Raw genomic sequence first — 18,959 nt, 5'->3', positions numbered from 1 at the left:
CCAGGCAGGTCTCGAACCCGCGGACTCAGACAATCCACTCACCTCAGCCTCCCAAAGGCACGGGATTATAGGCTAAGCCACCGAGCCTGGCTAACAAAATATTTTTTAAAATTAAAACTGACTATCCAGAAGAACTATATTAAAAAAAAAAAAAATATATATATATATATATTTATTTATTTAAAACTCCTGTTTTCAAGGCCAGTTATAGTTTATAAAACAAGGCAAAGCTATCAAAAAATCTTTTCCTAGAAATCTATCAATTCCAAGAAATAACTAAATTATTACTCTACTCAGCTATTAAGAGTCTATTGCTCTGATCACCTACAGCAAAAGTCAGCAAAGCTTTCCAGTCTTCTGCCAGCTGCTGGGCAATTCTCTTCCCTCTTGGCATTGCCTCCCTAGGCATTTCTGGCTGCCTCAAGCACTCTACTACAGCATCCTGTCTTTTCTCACCCATTCTTCTTGGGGGCACCCAGTACTCCAGACTGATACAAAATGACAGCTAGATAGGAAAAATAAGTTCTAGTGTTCTGTATCACGATAGGATGACAATATAGTTAACAATAATATATAGTTTCAAATAGCTAGGAGGATATTGAATGTTCTCAACGCAAAGAAATAATAAATGTTTGAGATGATGGATATGGTAAATACTCTCATCTAATCATGGTAGTGAAACATCACTATGTACCCCATAAACATGTACAATTATGATTCATCAATTAAAAATAAATTTGTTAAAGTGTACTTTGTCATTTTGTTGCCTCTGAACTGTGGCATTAGAACAAAAATCTAAAATGGTATAAATTGTAGAAGTTCAGTTAGTTATTATCTTTAACAGGTAACTTCATTTTAATGAAGGCAGGCCAGGTGCAGTGGCTCACAACTATAATCCCAGCACTTTGGGAGGCTGAGGCGAGAGGATTGCCTGAGCCTAGGGGTTCGAGACCAGCCTGGGCAACTTGGTGAGACCTTGTTCTACAATAAATCAAAAAATTAGCCAGGAGTGGTGGCGCAAGTCTGTGGTTCCAGCTGCTTGGAAGGCTGAGGTAGAAGGATCACCTAAGCCCAGCAGGTTGAGGCTGTGGTGGCCATGAGCATGTCACTGTACTCCAGTCTGGATGACAGAGTGAGACTCTGACTCAAAAAAAAAAATTAATAAAATTTGTAATGAAAAACCAAATCTCCACGGATAGACTTTCAAAGGGTAGGTCCCACTACTCACACCACGAAAGTGTGTGATACTTTTTCCCAATATACAGAAGACAGGCATACATCCATCTGGACACAAGCATAAAATGGGCAGAAGAAACTACATCCCATAACAGGTATACTCTCTCTCAGAATTAGAAAGGTCATTCAGCCTGATACTTAGAGAAGTCACCTGTACAAGGTCATAGAGTAAATTAGTATTTGAAAAAGGACCAGAATCCAGGACTTCTGTCTCCTTGGTCAATGACCCTTATTTCCCTGAACCTCAGGAAAATGAAACTTATCTCCCTCTTCAGTTTCTTATTTCAGCTTCAGAAGCCAACAAGACTTAAGAATTACTTGGGGCCGGGCTCAGTGGCTCAGCCTGTAATCCCAGTGCTTTGGAAGTCGAGGTGATTGGATTGCCCGAGCCCGCGAGTTAGAAACCCGCCTGGGCAACTTGGCAAGACCTCATCTCTACAATAAATCAAAAATTAGCCAGGTGTGGTAGCACGCGCCTGTAGTTCCAGCTACTTGGAAGGCTGAGGTGGAAGGACTGCCGGAGCCCAGCAGGTTGAGGCTGCGGTGGCCGGGAGCGACCACTGCACTCCAGTCTGGGCGATAGAGTGAGACTTCAACTCGAAAAAAAAAAGAATTTCTTGGGGAACCCAAGTACCCAAGTGCTGAGTAAGTGTTGAGTACTTTTTTTGAAGGACACGTACATTTTTGTATCAAAAAGGTATTGAATGTTGTGCAAGGCTGGAGAGACAGCAGGAAGATTGATTCTGGCTGACCAATCATCGCAAACAGAACTGGAGCTAGACTTTGACAGAGCTCAATGACTTTAGGAACTGGGCAACACCTCCCCCTAGTGCCAAAAGGAAGACATTGCTAGTTTTAAACTACATCCCAAATATAATCCAGAGGCATCTAACTTTTAAGTCAGCCAGCATAGGTTAATAAAGAACCAAAGCTAACAGCTAGACAAAATCAGAGGGCTAGAAGACAGAAAGTAAAAATTCACCTAGGTCCTCCTAGATACTGGAAGCCTCATGAAGCCATACATCCTGGTTGGCCATAACTTGCCTGCCCTTCTCAAAAGCCAGTTAAAAATTTTCAGGGCCAATTGGGAACCTGTCCCTAGTAAAAGATAAGTTGCAGGAAGGAAGCAAGGTAAAGTGGGAAAGAGGGAAGAAAAATTCCCAAACAAGCCTTGTTTTTAACTTTATGAATGACGTGGTTTGTTTGAGCCTGAAATAACAAAAAGTTAGCAAAAAGATTAGTGCTAAATACTAGAACGGTGAGTTCATTTGCCACTCAAATGATACGCATCATGTTCTCATTACTGATAAAAAACTGTAAGTGTTGAATAGATTTGGAAAATGTATGGAAGTAACTTAAAGATTTTATTTGGACTTTCTTGTATCATATCAAGTAACTTCCTGATATAAAACCTGTAAGAATATAGCCAAACTACTTGGCTATATAGACCATTTGTGGAACAAAGAAGTTCACAGGAAGTTCTTAAGAACACATTTGTGAAATATGAGAATGAACCTAAATTCATATTATGGGAAGAATAGACAAAGGCATCAGAAAAACTAAACAAGTTCAAAGGCTGCCTTCTCTTTTTGCAAAGTCAAGTTGGAATATTGTTAACTGAATGAGGTTTTGTTTTCAAACTCTTTGCTGGCTATTTAGCTGTGAAATTGTATGCATGTGCAAGTTCCTAGCATTTGGAGCCATTTTTCCTGGATTCTTATCTCATCAATCTTCCACTATGGTTACAAACCATAAAATATCACAATCATCCCGCTCAAACACAACTGCTTCCCAATTGTTTCATGGCACGTGTAGAAAAAGCTATAATTTGCCAGGTCTGCTGGGATAAACAGAGAAGGCTACTAGTCAGTCAGGATCCCAGCCATCACAGGCCTGCCTGACTGCCCAAGGATCAAAGAGGTCAACCTCTTGGCACACCTACAACTGATTCATAAACACTCTGATATGCATAGCTCATTTCCATTCCTTCTTGAGCCTTCTGACACTGTTAAACATAGCCTCCCATACTTGACAATAAATCATCAAAACTTACAAGTTGTAAAAATTGTAATCCAGACAAAAGAGGCTTGCTACTCTTCCTCTAAAAAGCAAGGAGAATGGTCCCTCACCAAAACTTAAGGGGGCACAGGAAGGCAGCTATGATTAGTTTAAGTGTTATAAACTCAGTCCATCTCCCTATAAAACCCTGCACTGGGGCTTAGTGTTTTGATTATATTCCTTTAAGCTACATCATGCACTGAGGGCCTTACTCTCACTTTTTCAAATGGAAATAGAATTTGACACTTTTGCTTAAAAAGAAATACTTTAAAAGGAAATTGTACATAGGATGAACACACTGGGCTAACAATGACAACTACAGAAAGAAATTTGACAAGTGATTCAATAATAAAGAATACTTACCAGTCTTTCTGAGATATGTTCTTATTATAAATATGCCCAGAATTTTCTTTATAGGGAGGACAGATACATTTACACCGGACATCCTCAAAATTCTGTAACCAAAATAGAAAGTTAGTATAGCTTGTTGACAGTTTAGCATCAATAGTTTTAAAAACTGCACTATATATATTTTGTCAAGCATTCCCTACCAATATTTTGAAACCATTTATTTAAAACTTTAACTCTGAGGGCAACCCCTCAAACACCCCTCCCACTGCGGGAGCTTTTCTGTCTTCTCAATAAATCCTATTTTCTAAAAAAAAAACAAAAAAAAACCTTTAACTTTGAGAGATCCAAGTTTTTAAAAGCAAGTTCTTTATATAATGCTAATAAATCATTACATATTACAAGAAGTTATTTTAAAATAATACCTAATACTTATTAACTGTGACTTCTTGAACACATTTATGGGTCACATGACAAACAAATTATCGCCATCTACCAGCTAGTAGAAAGACATAAACTAACAATTGTGCCTATAAATAAGAATGCTGATTTTAAAAGGATGGGGAAGAATCAAACTAAAAATTATTCACAAAAAAAGTCACAATTCTTCTACCTACCACCCATTCACCCTTTGTAGAAAAGCACTGACACAGATAAAAGGGGTTGGGCCAGAGTCCTGCAGAAGGGATGGAATTTTAGAGGCACCCAACTACAACCAGAAGGGATGTACATACAGGAAGTAGCTTGATTCTAACTGAGATTGGTTTGGTGTACCCTGTCTCAGGAAACTTTTCTTCTAATCTCTGGTTGACAGAGAGAACAACACAAGTTTCAAAAGGTGGAGGAAGAAGTGACTAAATCTCTGGATAGGGAGAATGGGAGACATTTCTCCAGCAAAGAGAAATCGATTTGAGAAGGCAGTGGCTCATTAGTCCCAGAAGATCATTTCCGCAGCTCCTACATACATTGATATGCCTGGCAGAGCTGCTGACAATTCACAAATATATTCAGCAACCACTTAGTGAGCATTTGCTCTGTGCCAGACCTTGTGCTCAATGAGGTGGATTCAGAGAAGCATAAGACATGGTTCCCGCCCATAATTAGGGCACACCCTAGTAAAGGAGACTGACAAATAAATACATGACATAAAATGATGAGGGGAGATATGCAGAGGGTGCCAACAATGTTTTCAAAGTCAGGTAGGGAATGTTTCTGAAAGAATCCCTGATCAAATACATTTGCTTGCCTGTAACCTGTGTTTCCCCACTTCTGTATTTAAAGATACTATAAACTAAAGCTCCTAATTTAAAAAAAAATGCAGTGTCATTCTGTTTTCCCACCATACCATGTGAATTCCTTCTGTTTCCACCCAGTAATGAGCAGGCTCCTCAAAGAGGAAGCACAAGTACATATGGGGCCAGGGCAGGGCTGGAGAGTAGGGACACCAGAGAGCAGTGTGAGGACAGGGACTAGTAATGAAGCAGGAAGGCCACAACCTCACCTCTCTTGTAGTTTGGTTCTTCTCGTACCCACAAAATTATCAGGAAGTGAGAAGGCATGAAAGGGACAAAGAGGCCCTGGAGGAAGTTAGTGAGAATATTAGGCTGTTGAGAGATATCCTGTAGGTCCTGTTGGGAGGGAAGACTGCCAGGAGGAACAAGTTCCCACAATGGGAAGGAAATATGTTCAGGGATGAGTTGAGATGAGTTAGTTGGGGAAGACACTTGATAATAATTTTGCCTCAGGAATGGGGGGGCCTGTGACGCTAGTGGAGGGCGGGGGTAGGCTGTCAGAACTTAAGGGTGGAAAGTTAAAAGCTCTGAGAGTTGAAAAGGTTGTAAAGTTCGCGGTGGATCCTGGGAAGGGAAATGCCAAGGAAGAGAGGAGTTGCCGTCCAGGCTGTGGGCACTGACAGGCTGGGCGGCCGTGGGGGTGGTGACAGCCAGGCTGTCAGGGCTGAAGGCGAGTGCCACCAGGCAGTTGGGAAGGCTGGGGTGGGGGCGGAGGCAGGGGGCTGTGAAGCCAGGGGTCTGGCTGTCAGGGCTGGGAGAGGAATGGGGTGGGCAGCAGGTGGGCAGCAGTTTCCGCAAGGCAGGGGAGGAGCTTCTGTCAGGAGCGCAGCAAGGCGGGACTCACCTTGGCGGCGTCTGACAGCTGCACCAGCAGCAGCACGGAGAGCGCCAGGCACGACAGGCGCAGCATGGAGCCGAGCCGAAGGAGGCCTCCCCACAGGGCAGCCATCGCTGCCAGGCCCGGCAGCGCCCACAGCCCGGGGGCCCCGAGACCCGCTCCGGGTTCGGGCTCAGCCTCGGGATCCTCCGCCCGCACTTCCGCCTGCGCCCATGCGTCACTCGGCGCGCCGGGTCAGACGCAAAAAAGCCTCCGCCCCGGAAACGGTTCTCCGCGCGTAGGGTCCGGAGGCTGCGCGTTCCCGGCGTTGGCCTGGCCCGCACGCGGCCCGGAACGGGAGGGGCCCCGGCTGGAGTGGCGGCAGGGGTCCAGCGCAGCTTAGAGGCGCTTGGAAGTCTTTTCTGGGCGCAGCAGCCGCAGGGGCTGGTGGGACCCCAGTGCGCTGGGAAGTCCTCCGGGCCGGCGAGGCCCCGGCAAACTTCGGGTGTCAGACGGGGGCCTGAAGCGGCCATGCAGGGCTGGAGCCGTTGGTGACCGGACGCCATCCCGGCCGGCGAAGGCTGAGCGGGTGCCAAGTGTGGAGCCAGGGCTGGGCCTGGCCGAGCCACACCTTCTCGGGAAGCCCACCCCCGTCAGATGGCCGGGGGTCGTCTCTGCGCCTTAGACACTAACCTGCTGCCCACGCGTCTCCGGGACACAGCTCCCCGCATGCCTCCCCTCGGTGCAGCCCGCAGCTAAGAAGTGGGTCACGGCGGCGGGGCTGGGCTGGCCCACGCCTGGCTCCGGAAGATGTGGCGTTGGCGAGAGAACCGCCCCAGTAGTATCCCCCGCCCAGGACTCCGGGAGGTGGGGAATCGGGCGCTACGCCCCGGGGAGGCCGTGCCTGTTCGGGACGCTAACCCCAAGTCAGAGTTAGGGGAGCGGTGACCGGTCTTCAAGGGCTGTCATTCTCCGGAGGGACATTAGGAGTACCCTAGAGATGGCAGAGCGTCCCCCATAAAATATTTTTCGGTTAGTGTGGACAGTGGAGGTAGTGAAAGGATGCAAGGCTCATCATAACCAAGAGGAATTTGCTGAATGACCTTGGGCAAATCACTTCCCTTCTCTAGGCCTCTGGTTCTTGGCTCGGTATGAGGGGCTGCACTTCAAATTCTGTTGCCATGTAATAGCCGTGTTTCTTTCTCTAAACAGATTTTTTTTTAATGGTCTTTTTCTAGTCTGTGGAAACGTTTTAATTGAGTTTTTCTCAATATTTTTCTCCCATGTGATTCTTGTTGATGCTAGCATCTAACACAAGAAGGTGTCTGATATTACACCAGATGTATTCATCCTCTTTTAGTCCCAAATGGCAAGTGGTGCCCAGCCCCAAAAGAACCAGAGTGGCAGGGCTAGATGCGCTCTGACCAGGCTGCCCAGTGAAGAAGCTGTCACATTGGTGAACTATCGAGTTTTTTGTAGGGGGTGTTCTGCTGACCAGAGGACAATATGGAGACACTGAGTTAAACGTGTTGGTGAGGTGAGGCACTGTGAATCTGATTGCTAAAAACTGATTTAGCAGCAAGTTCGAGATTCGTTTAGGGTTGTCTAGGTCTGGCATATAAAGGGAATGGTCACGCTAGCCGAAATCCCATAGGCCTCTTCCTTCCTCAGAATTGTTTTCAAGGCCTTCTTGATTGGGAGTCCAGAGGCTTTGCGGAAATATATAATAATGCCTCCGTTTGATGTACTTTATCTGTAATGGAGAAACACCAAGTACATTCAATTCCGTCTGGGCAGAATTAGCACTGTACTGTACAATACAGCAACCACTAGCTATATGTAGCAATTGAGCATTTGAAATGTGGCTAGTCTGAATTGAGTTTTCTGTAGAGATGAGGTCTCGCTATATTGTCCAGGGCTGGTCTCAAACTCCTGGGCTCAAGCAGTCCTCCCGCCTCAGCCTCCCAAAGTTACAGGCGTGAGCCACCATGCCCAGTCAAAATGATGCTTTCATATCTGCCTTTATACTCCCAGCCTCCACCAAAATATTTTGAGCTCTTTGAGGGTATGGACCTTGTTATCTTTATACCTGGAGACTGAGATCAAAACAACATTATGCTTGTGAGGACCAGGGAGAGGGAAAAGAGGAACGGGCGAGGCACCTCTGGTCAGTCTCAAAGAAAAGTGTCAGGTACCTACTTGACTCCTTATTTGATTCCTTTCTGACCATGAACGGTGGTGCTGAGATGCCCCAGGAAGTGCAAGTTGTGGGTTCGGGGCACCATAGTAGGCAGGGGAGAAAAAATTTCTGACCTTGGGTTTTCCTAGACCTTCAGATCACCGGCTTTGGTCAGTACCCACTCTTCACCTTTTTCTTGCTTCTCTATAACTAGGTTTCTCTATTTCCTTCCTTTTAAATAGTGACACAGGTCCATGGGTATCCTCCCCCCTCGCCTTACTTCTTTGTAAGGCCTGAAAAATTCCCTGGTGGGAGGTGGTTAGAAAAGGAAGAGGAGTCTTCTGTAAGTGTGGAAGTCAGGAGGTTAGGAAGCGAAAGTGACAATTTATGTATCTGGGACAAATATATCTGGGACTGAAACTTTGCCAGTTGTCTGCAGCTCCCCTTCCTTTTCCCCTTCAGTGATCAAATAGTTCTCTGGATGCCTTTCTTATTCCTCTACCCCATCCTTTCTCATCTGCTCCGTACTTGCCCAGGCCACACTAATCCAGAAGAACAAATAGAGTCATGCACAACATTGATGATTTTCTTGGATTGCATCTCCAGTGGTTATGGCCGAGTATACCCTCACACTCAGCAGAAGTCCTTCCAAAGTTATTTCTGTGCACACTCTGGAGATGTCTTTTATGAGCCCTCTTCTTTATTGTGTGCATCTGCTAGGATGCTGTTTTCTACTCAGCTTCCTTTAGTGAGATTCTCAGCCCATTGCTGCCTGTAAAGCCACCGAAATGCACTGTGCCATCACTTGCTGGTGTTCACCATGGTAACAACAGTGTATGGGGCCAGAATACTACTTCTCTGTTCCTAGAGCTGCTGGTGCCAAAACTGTCGACAAGTTACTAGAGTCCCTGAAGTAACAAAACACAGTTTAGTACCAAACTGGAAAGGATTTTAGTTTTAGAGGTATTATATCGGTATTTTTTATTTTATTTTATTTTATTTTGAGTTGGAGTCTCTTGTCACCCAGACTGGCATGCAGTGGCTGCTCCCGGCCACCGCAACCTCGACCTGCTGGGCTCCGGCAGCTGGAATTACAGGCATGCGCTACCACGCCCGGCTGATTTTTTGATTTATTGTAGAGATGAGGTCTTGCTGCCCAGGCGGGTCTCGAACCCGTGGGCTCAGGCAATCCACTCACCTCAGCCTCCCAAAGGTGCGGGATTACAGGCTGAGCCACCGAGCCCAGCTATGTCGGTATTATTGGTTTCCCAGTATCTTAGAATACTTCGTGAAAACAATCTCCTCTCTGACTACTAAGATTTTAAAATAAATGAAATACTACACTAAACCTATTCATTTCTATTTTTATCAATTTTTTAAAAAAATCAAGCCGGGCTCGGAGGCTCAGCCTGTAATCCCGCGCCTTTGGGAGGCTGAGGTGAGTGGATTGCCTGAGCCTGCGGGTTCGAGACCTGCCTGGGCAGCGAGACTTCATCTCTACAATAAATCAAAAAGTCAGCTGGGTGTGGTAGCGCATGCCTGTAATTCCGGCTACTTGGAAGGCTGAGGTGGAAGGATCGCCGGAGCCCAGCAGGTTGAGGCTGTGGTGGCCGGGAGTGGCCACTGCACTCCAGTCTGGGTGACAGAGTGAGACTCCAACTCAAAAAATAAATTAATTAATTAAAAATTTAAAATAAATAAAAAATCAAATAGTATCACTAGGCTTATATTGAAAAACAGCAGACCTTGTCTTAGCCCTCAACACTCATTTTCTCCTCCCCAGACATAACCTTTTTTTTTTTAAATCTCTTAGCAATCTCTTCTGGTATTTATCTCCATATTTCTACGTAGCATGCTTATATTTCTTAATTTTTCAGTTTGGGCCATTATTTTACTTCATTAAAGGAAATAATATACATTTTATACTCTAAAGTCTTCCCATAAACACATGTATTATGTCTCCGTCCTCCACCCTCAATATATCTATATTAGCCGGGCTCAGCGGCCCAGCACTTTGGGAGGCCAAGGCGAGTGAATTGCCTGAGACTACTGGTTCAAGACCAGCCTGGGCAGCTTCGTGAGACCTCGTCTCTATAATAAATCAAAAATTAGCTGGGCGCAGTGGCGCACACCTATAGTTCCAGCTACTTGGAAGGCTGACACGGAAGGATCACCGGAGCCCAGCAGGTAGATGCTGGGGTGGCCATGAGCATGCCACTGCTCATGCCTCGGTGACAGAGTGAGTCTTCAACTAAAAACAAACAAACAAAAAAAATATATATATATCTATATCGCCCTATTTAGGTAAATCACTTTTCATTATATTATAAAGATATATTATTCATAATTGATGCAATTAGCACAATATGATTACATTTCCTTTCTTTTGATTGAGCTTAATCATTGCTTCTTTCTCCACGCAAACTTTATGAAGTACCTAACATTCATTCAGAACAGCATTCTGTTCCAGCATTCTATGATTTATTTGTCCCAAACTCTCCTCTCAAAACATTCAAACACATCAGGTGGCCTATCAGTTTAATTTTTAAGTTGGAGACAATGTTCAGGAGTCCATTATCCTTCTTCACTCTGGACTAGTTGTTCTCTAAGCCTATGGCATGGCTTTTGTCCTGGGACAAATTTGATTCTGTCTTTCCTCGTGTCCACCTCTTTGTTTTTCTGAAAGATTTCCACCTCCAACTCTTTTGAAGTTTAAAGTTTCTGTTTTCATGTTTTAAGTTTACTGGAGCACTTCCTTGTCAATCCCCTTTTAATTAAAAAAAATTATTAATTTTAGAAATTTTATTGTAAATTGGCAGATTAATTGTATATATTGATGGGGTACAAAATGATGTTATATGTATACAGTGGGTAAAGAGTAAATCAAGCTAATTAAGTATCAATCACCTTATTCTTTTTTTGTGGTGAGGATATTTGAAATTTACTCTTAGCAGTTTTGAAATATGTAATATGCTATTAGCCATGCTGTGCATTGTACATCAAAAAAACTTCTTCCTCTTGTCTAACTGAAACTTTGTGTTTTGACCAACATCTCCCCATTTACCTAAACATTCCCACTTCTTGCCCTCTGGTAGCTGCCTCTCTACTCTATGAATTTTATGAGTTTGTTTTAGTTTCCATATTTAAGTGGGATCATTTGATATTTGTCTTTCTGTGCCTGACTTATACACTTAGCATAATGTCCTCCAGGGCAACACTCTTGTCCAGCCACCATCCTGTTCCTCTTTTTAAACAGCATTCTGTTCCCTTTGGTGGATGCAATATCTTATTTCTCTAAGAATATTTCTAATATTTTCTTTGGCTTCTTGAATTATGTGTTGAATTTTTAACTCCTTGTTTCTGTCTTGTGTGTTGGAAGTTTTTCTTAAAAGTCTAGAGATCCTTGGCTATCAATTCATATGTAAGAATGAGGCATTTGAAGCTGTTTGAAAGCTCTGTATACACAGTCCAGGCTTGTAATTAGTAGGATGTACTGTGATATTTTTCTTTTTCTTTTTTGAGTCGGGGTCTCACTGTGTCACCCAGGCTGTGGTGCAGTGGCACAATCATGGCTTACTACAAAGCCTCAACCTCCTGGGCTCAGGCAATACTTCTACCTCAGCTTCCCGAGTAGCTGGGACTACAGGTGTATGCCATCACACTCAGCTCATTTTTTGAATTTTTGTAGATGGGATCTCGCCATGTTGCCCAGGCTGGTCTTGAACTCCTAGGCTCAAGTAGTCCTCCAGCTTCAGCCATCCAAAGTGCCGGGATTACAGGCAAGAGCCACCACACCTGGCCCTCGCCCTGTTTTTCAAATTTCTGGTTGCAAACCTATTAGGAGTTTGTGAAACCAATCAGTATCCTTTCCCCCAAATAACAGAACAGAAAACACTACCTTAGAGTACACTACACATTAAAAAAAAAAAAAACCCTTTGTGAAACTTTGGTTTCTTACACACACACATCATATGTACATATTATGTACTGGGTGTTATAAAAATAAGAGAACTTATTTTTATTGTGGGTGTTTTTTCAAAGAAATTTGAAAAAGTACCTCTTGGGTTGATCAAGGAGATCTCCGATTGTCATGACAGGTAGGTCTTTTCTCTTAGAAAGGGACGTAAACTTCTCTGGAGTAAAATTCTCTGAACTTTTGCCTGCTGGTCTGATAGTGCCCATTCATCCAAATATTTGTTGAGCACTTACTATGTGCCAAACACTGTTTCAGGTACTGGGTATATATTGGTGAACAAAATGGATAAAACTTTCTGCCCTTCTGGAACATTTTAGTGAAGGAGATAATAAGTTACACAGTATTTAGGTACTGTGCTAGGTAACACTGCAACAAAAGAGAAAGTTATATTTATGCAGATGCTGAGGAAAGGGTATGTGGTAGTGGTGGAGGTTCTGCTTACTTCATGAATGAAGTGGAAAGCAAGGTCATCATCTGAGAGAATGGGGAAGGAGGTGTGGAAGGTTTGAAGAGAAAAGGTGTGAAATAATTTAGGACATGACACAGCAAACTATCGCCTACAGCCAAATTCTGTTTTTGTGGAGGCCATAAGCTAAGGATACTTTTTATGCTTTTAAATGATTGGGGAAAGTAATCCCAGCACTTTGGGAGGCCGAGGTGAGAGGATTGCCTGAGTTTATGGGTTCGAGACCAACCTGGGCAACTTGGCAAGACTTCGTCTCTACAATAAATCAAAAAATTAGCCAGGCATGGTGGTGTGTGTCTGTAGTTCCAGCTACTTGGAAGGCTGAAGTTGATCGCCTGAGTCCAGCAGGTTGAGGCTGTGGTGGCCATGAGTTGCCACTGCACTCCAGCCTAAGTGACAGAGTAAGATTCTGACACAAAAGAAAGGTTGGAAAAAAAGTCGAAAGATGACACAATATTGTGACATGTAAAGAGTATATGGCTGCTTTCATGCTTCAATGGTGGAGTTGAATAGTAACAAAAGAGACTATGACCTACAAAGCCAAAAATATTTATCTGGCCCTTTACAGACAAATTTGGCTGACCCCTGATCTAAGACAATGGAAAGGTGAATGGACTAGGGAAATATTATTAGCAGGCAGTATTAAGGGCCTGAGGGTTAAGGACATGAATTTAAAGCGAGACCTGTCAGCATGGTTGCTATACAGGTGTAGGTATGGAGTAGGCAAAGAGCTGGCTTTAAAGTTGTGGTTTTGTGAAGTGAGTGTGACAAAAAGAAGCCTACACTGAGTTAAAAGTATGTGTGAGTGAATGATTATAATGACTGACCCTGGGATTTAAGTTGATTGTGAAGGAAGGGGGAGGAACTTGGAGGTTAGAAACAATGAAAACGTGGTAGTCGAAGAAACCACTTAAGTTACTTGATATCTTAAAAATAGAGGTGACCAGACACTGAGATATGTGAGCCTGAGATTATGGAGGGGTTACAGTTTTGGTAATAAATAACAAGATCTAAGGTATCACCATGGGAGTGAATGGGTAAGAATGGTAGAGGATAAGATCAGTGAAAAACTAGTATTCAAGGAAACTACAAGTTAGGGTGTTGAAAGAATTATCCATGTATGTAATTAAATTGCCAAGAATTAATCAGCAGTAGTGCTGGGGGAATTGAAATGAGCCAAGAGCTAAACTTATTGAGAAATGAGGGGAATGACCCACGGGTTTGTAGATTTTGTACATGATAGCAGTAATGAAGGGAAGTAAAGTAATTTTGATGGCATGAGACTCAAAGCTGGGAGTTTAAGGGAAGATAGGAGACATGTCTGGAAGCAGTAATGAAGAACGAGGAGAGCATCTACTCCATCTCTAGAACTAGTAATAGGGGGACTGTGGGAGAAAAAACCACTTTGAGAGGGCTGCAGTGAAAGAGTGTCCTAAGATAACAGCCAAGTTTCAGAGTTCTGGGATCCAAGCCAGAGAAAGAGGTTTCAGACTCTTCAGGAGGCAGAACTTTAAATTCCCATTTTCAGTAGAATGTGTTCCCTCAGCTCCCGGTTGTTCTTGGTGGCTCCAAATAGTCTGTCTTCTCTGGGAGATGAATGAAGGCATGAATGAGTGGTGAGGATCTCGGGACTACCTTACAGTCTTTCAAGTAACCATCTGGTCTTTAGCCCTCTACCCACTACCTTTTGCTTTCCGGGTAACTGATGCCTCTAACTCCTAAGCCTTTTTCTAGGTTCTGTGGCACAAATGTGCTTGATTATTGCTAATGACACCCTCCACCCCTTGTGCCAGATTTCCACTTTCTCTAGTCTACTTAATCAGTTGTTGCTTTTTGCATTCCAGCCTCAAAGATTTTTGTAGACATTGCCCAAAAGCTGTTTACATTTTCCCATTTTCTTTGTTCTTGTGGGTATATATCATTTAACATTCCTTTACTGTCATTTCAGTGAGGTTTCAGGAAGGAGTTATGTTTTCAGTCCACTATTATTTAAAAAGAAGTTGTCAACAGGAGTTCTGTTAAGGGGTCAGGCATGTCCAACTGGCTCACTCTTCCCAAAATGCTTCTCAGTCCCCCAAACACACAGACTCCAGGCTACTAGCATACACAAACAGTTCTGAATCCCTTGGAACCAACCTGGGCTGGTTCTGGGATTCCCACCCCATTTTTTCTTCTCTTCAATGTCACTCTTTTCAATTCCTGGCCTTCCCTTCCTCTATCTGTTGATACTGAAGCTTGTCATTTCTAAAATTCTCTCTCTGTGGTGCTTACACAGCTGGATCCTCCTCCCAACTGCCATTCCCCAGACATTGGAACAGTTCCCATTCATATAGCGAAAACAGGGTAATTGTTTCCTCATAAGATCAGTCCTAGCACCAAATTCTCATGTCCTTACCCATTTTCAGAATAAGTAAGATGAGAGTAACTCATCACTATGGTGACCCATCCCTGGAAGTATAAGGTCATCCAGTGTATCCAAGAAGTCCAGCATTTTGCAACAGCACCCTCAGAGTAGTTTGCTAACTGATGAAAGCAGAGTTAAATTCTTGTTATCTGGGCTCACAGTACAGAATATGCCCCTACTCCCATTGCCCTTCAAGTTGCTCCCCTGGCAAACACAAGTACTTCCACTAGATAAATTATACTTATGCCTCCCAACCTACTTCTCTTGTTTAAGGTAACTGGAAGCGTTTGAGTATGTCAACATTAGGGAATCTGGGTTCCCTGGAGAGTTAGATTTTCTGTATTAATTACAAATTGTGGGGCTACTCTGGCTTCAGCAAAAACAATGCCAGGATTGAAATCCTCTCTCTGATTATTATGGTGGCTGAGATTTGCTGGAAGGGGCATAGGTCCAGGAAAGAATATGGAAGAGCTTCTGGAAAGAAAAAACAAGGCCTATACCCCTTAGGCTGTTAGAACCTTTGGACAAGTCACTATCTAAAAGCAGATTAAGACCCAGCTTTTTGTCCATTCTGGTCAGACAGCTGGCAGCCGTGGTCTTTCAGAACATACCAAACCCTTTAATACAAAGGTCTCTGAGAAAACAGTTGTCACAATGCCCATGTGCCTGACACCATGTGAGAAATAGTCTCCAGTAGGTTATTTGCCTGACAGGTGAGTATAAAATAAGACAGCATGCACTGATAATAGAAGCTGAAGCAGTTGCTGACACACACAGACTATAATACACAAACGAGTTTGTCTCTGCTTTAATTCTCTGTAATTTCTTGAGATCAGCCACCTGCAGCTCCACAAAACTGCATAACAAGCTCATAATTTCAGTCCAATTTCATGAGTCTGTGTTCAAAGTGATGGCATGAATTAATGAGAAGCTACAATACAATGTAATAAAGATGTCCTAGAGTCAAAGAATTTTGGCATTAGAAATTACCTTGAAAGTCTCCTTATCTACCCTTTCACCCAATGCAGAAATCTTTTTTATAACATTGATAGGAAATAATTATCCCATCTTTCACTTCCAGTGAAAGAGAACTTAGAAACATTTCACTTAATTGTGCTCAATAGTTGTAGCACACTATTCTAAGCCTTAGCTTTCTATTCTGCAAAATTGTGAACAATACTACTGTCTTTGCAGGGGTTAGCATAGTCCCTGGTTTGCAGTCGGCACTTTCCTCCAATTGAGTCAGGATATACCTCTCGGCTATCTCCACCTATTGGAAATGCTTGTGTTTCTGGTACCAGAAAGAAACACGGCAGCTCTGAAGACAATAATCATGTTACCATTGCCTTCTTCTGAATGCTCCACAAATTGTATACCTGTCCTTGTCTTACAAATGACATCTCCTATAAACATAGAGTCCTTAATATTTCTACATATAATATGTAATTAACTAAAACATCAATATCACCTTCACATGAATTTCTGTTAAATCAGTTCTCCCTCACTATGCATTTTTTAAATGAAGGTCAGAATATATATTTTTAACTGTTAAAACTAAATTTTGGTTTATTCTTTTGAGATGATTATGAATATTGATTCTGCCACTTATTGCTTAAGGACCATGTGAGGTAAACCATTTGGCATTATTTATAATTAGAATAAATTGACCGAAATAAAACAGAAACCTTTTAAGCTAGAATGGAAGTATCTTCTGAGTAGTAGTAGAAACATGATTCTAAATGGTGGTAACCATTGTCAATGTGAAAGCATGTTGTTTGACTATTTTAACCACATTGCTTAGATATTAAAAATGTTAACACTTAAAAGGTAAGTTCCTATCATCTATAAAATGTACTTATTTGAAATGTCATTTAGACAATGACTTTAACTGTATATTAAGGTTCATTCAACCCTTTCCCTTCCCAAACCTCTCCTATTTGTTTGAACTAAATAAGTTTCCTTTTCTGGAATTAAGGGTTCTCTCAAACACTGCTGCCTGACCCACCATAAAAGATTGTTCTCATATATAAAACTTTGAGTGAATGCTATATGCTAACAACTGTACAGGGATAACTCATTTGACACTATGAGGCAAATACTATTATTACTTCTACTTTGTAGATTACAAAACCAGGCTCAGTGAGGTTTACTAATTTGCCCAAGGACATACAACCAGTAAGAGGGCCGAAGGGCTAGTAACGATGGAGGAACCAAAGGCCACAAAGACTTTTGTTCAGAAGACCCTAGGAGAGAAACACTCATGCAGTTAGGCTGTACTTGAGCTCCCCAACCTTCCAGGTTGGGGCCCTGGCACAAAGACTTTGTCAGACAAGCACACAGAGGAGAAGATTTCACTTTATTGTTCACAGTCTCACAAATAAACTCAACACAGCCAGAAACGCTGAGAAGATAAAGTGCCAATGCAGAGAGGCCTGGCAACAGAAGGAGGAGGAATCCAGTTCGTCTCCTCCATGGCCCAGCCTAGAAAGATATTTCTATTACTCAAGAGTGAGGGCAGCTGACATACCAGGCAATCCATTCTATAAACACTTTGAGCTAAGAAACAGAAAACTACCAGGTGGGGACTGTGCAGGGCAAGGAAATAGAAAAGTCAGAAAACATTAGTTTCTCAAATGAGTCAGGCATAGAAATACCCAATGGTAAAAACAATATTTCCCAAACTCCCTGTATTTGAGATGGACATCTAATAAGGAATAAGATAGGTTTGGGACTTCATGCTACTGCCATTATTCAGAACTATGACCTAGGTAGACACCCTTTCTCTCATGTCCTCAGTCTCAGGAACCAGAATTTTCTAGGACTCTGGGAAAAACTGGCCTCACTTTCTTACCTTGCCAGCCCAGAAGAGTAGACCCAGCGTGCCAGCATGCACATCAAGGAGATGTGGACTTGGCAGCATTTAAAGATTAATGAAGCTCAAGACATCCCATAATTATTTTAAGACATTTTTAGGTGCCTCTATCAAGCCTTTTTTTTTTTTTTTTTTTTTTTTAGTTGGAGTCTCACTCCTGTTGCTAAATGGCAGTGGCATAGTCACATCTACCGCCGCCTTGACCTGCTGGGCTAAGGCGTTCCTTCTGCCTCAGCCTTCCAAGTAGCTGAAAATACAGGAATGTACCACCATGCCTGGATAATTTTTTTAATTTATTGTAGAGACGAAGTCTCACCAAGTTGGTCTTGAACCCCTGAGCTCAGTGAATCTACTCACCTCCACCTCCCAAAGTACTGAGCCACCACACCCAGCCTCAAGCCTGGGTTTTAAAACATAGTTATTTGGTTAGAAAATTCAAATGACTTGACTGGATTCAGTGAGATTATAATATACTAAGCTCAGTTTACTCCAACTATTTCTATTCCAAAACTAAAATCGCTGACTGATCTTCAGAGACCAGGACTACTAATGGCTATCTAATCATTACCCTAATGCCTTATAACCCTGAACTCAAAGAACCAGAATTAGTTGCATCTTTCCAGAACCTGAGAGTTCCTGGCCTCACTTGGTCCACAAGGAATCCAAATAAGGATAAACCAGAAGGAACGTTCAACATGCCTCACTGTGGCTAAAAATCAAAGCTCAGAGTAAGACTTTCAAGTAGAGGAGTAAAGGGTGAAATATTTCAGCTCAGTACTAGGATAGGAAGCAGGCCAAAGCACTGCCGTGATAGGTAGGGGAGGAGTGTGAAGAGGCCTCAGTGGAAAGGTGCAAGTCCCCTCTAGGTAAGATAATGGGATGTTGCTAGAGTGGGTGATGAAGGCTGGTAATCCTGAGATCATCCCTGCTGAGCTTCAGATGTAGCTTCCCAATTGTGGCTGTGCTTAGTTTTCCAGCTAGCTTCCTTTATAGAGGCTGATAGGAAGGAGGCCAGGAGAGTGACCCAGTGACAACCGACTATAGTACAGCTGTCTAGTTGTGTAAATGAGGGTCACCAAGTTCCTAGTCTTTAGAGAACTACTGTGGAGCCATAGTCATCCCGAGTTCCAAATAGTTGTTTGGTAAGGGTAGTTGCTGAACACCAGACAAAGTAGTTGGTGGTACTTGGCAAGGTTCAAAGTGGGATCCAATAAACACCCTGAGTGCTACTGCTGTGAATCTAGGGTAGACAGGAATATCTTAAAGGGATACTCACAGCTAGCTATTTTTCTGGCCTGTCCAAGCACTTCT

General features: G+C 42.9%; 1 protein-coding gene across 5 annotated transcripts in view; it reads right to left on the bottom strand.

Moving 5' to 3' along the window:
- TMEM9B (TMEM9 domain family member B) overlaps positions 1-18,959 on the bottom strand; it is a 43,477-nt gene that overhangs the window by 11,707 nt on the left and 12,811 nt on the right. The window contains exons 1-3 of one of the 5 annotated variants that reach the window (XM_021710644.1): positions 5,779-5,972; positions 3,658-3,749; positions 3,175-3,180 (exon numbers count right to left, since the gene is read on the bottom strand). In XM_021710644.1, the coding sequence (XP_021566319.1) occupies positions 3,175-3,180; positions 3,658-3,749; positions 5,779-5,883 (203 nt within the window). In that variant the 5' untranslated portion in view covers positions 5,884-5,972. Of the gene's footprint in view, positions 1-3,174; positions 3,181-3,657; positions 3,750-5,778; positions 6,126-6,444; positions 6,494-18,959 lie in introns of those variants that run through there. The other 4 variants (XM_021710643.1, XM_008054562.2, XM_008054561.2 and 1 more) reach the window with 4 other exon arrangements.

The sequence above is a fragment of the Carlito syrichta genome, unplaced genomic scaffold (assembly GCF_000164805.1).
Source record: "Carlito syrichta isolate Samal-C Ts95f unplaced genomic scaffold, Tarsius_syrichta-2.0.1 Scaffold296499, whole genome shotgun sequence".
In the NCBI taxonomy this organism is placed as follows: Eukaryota; Metazoa; Chordata; class Mammalia; order Primates; family Tarsiidae; genus Carlito; species Carlito syrichta.
This window is presented reverse-complemented; position numbering and strand designations above follow the sequence as displayed.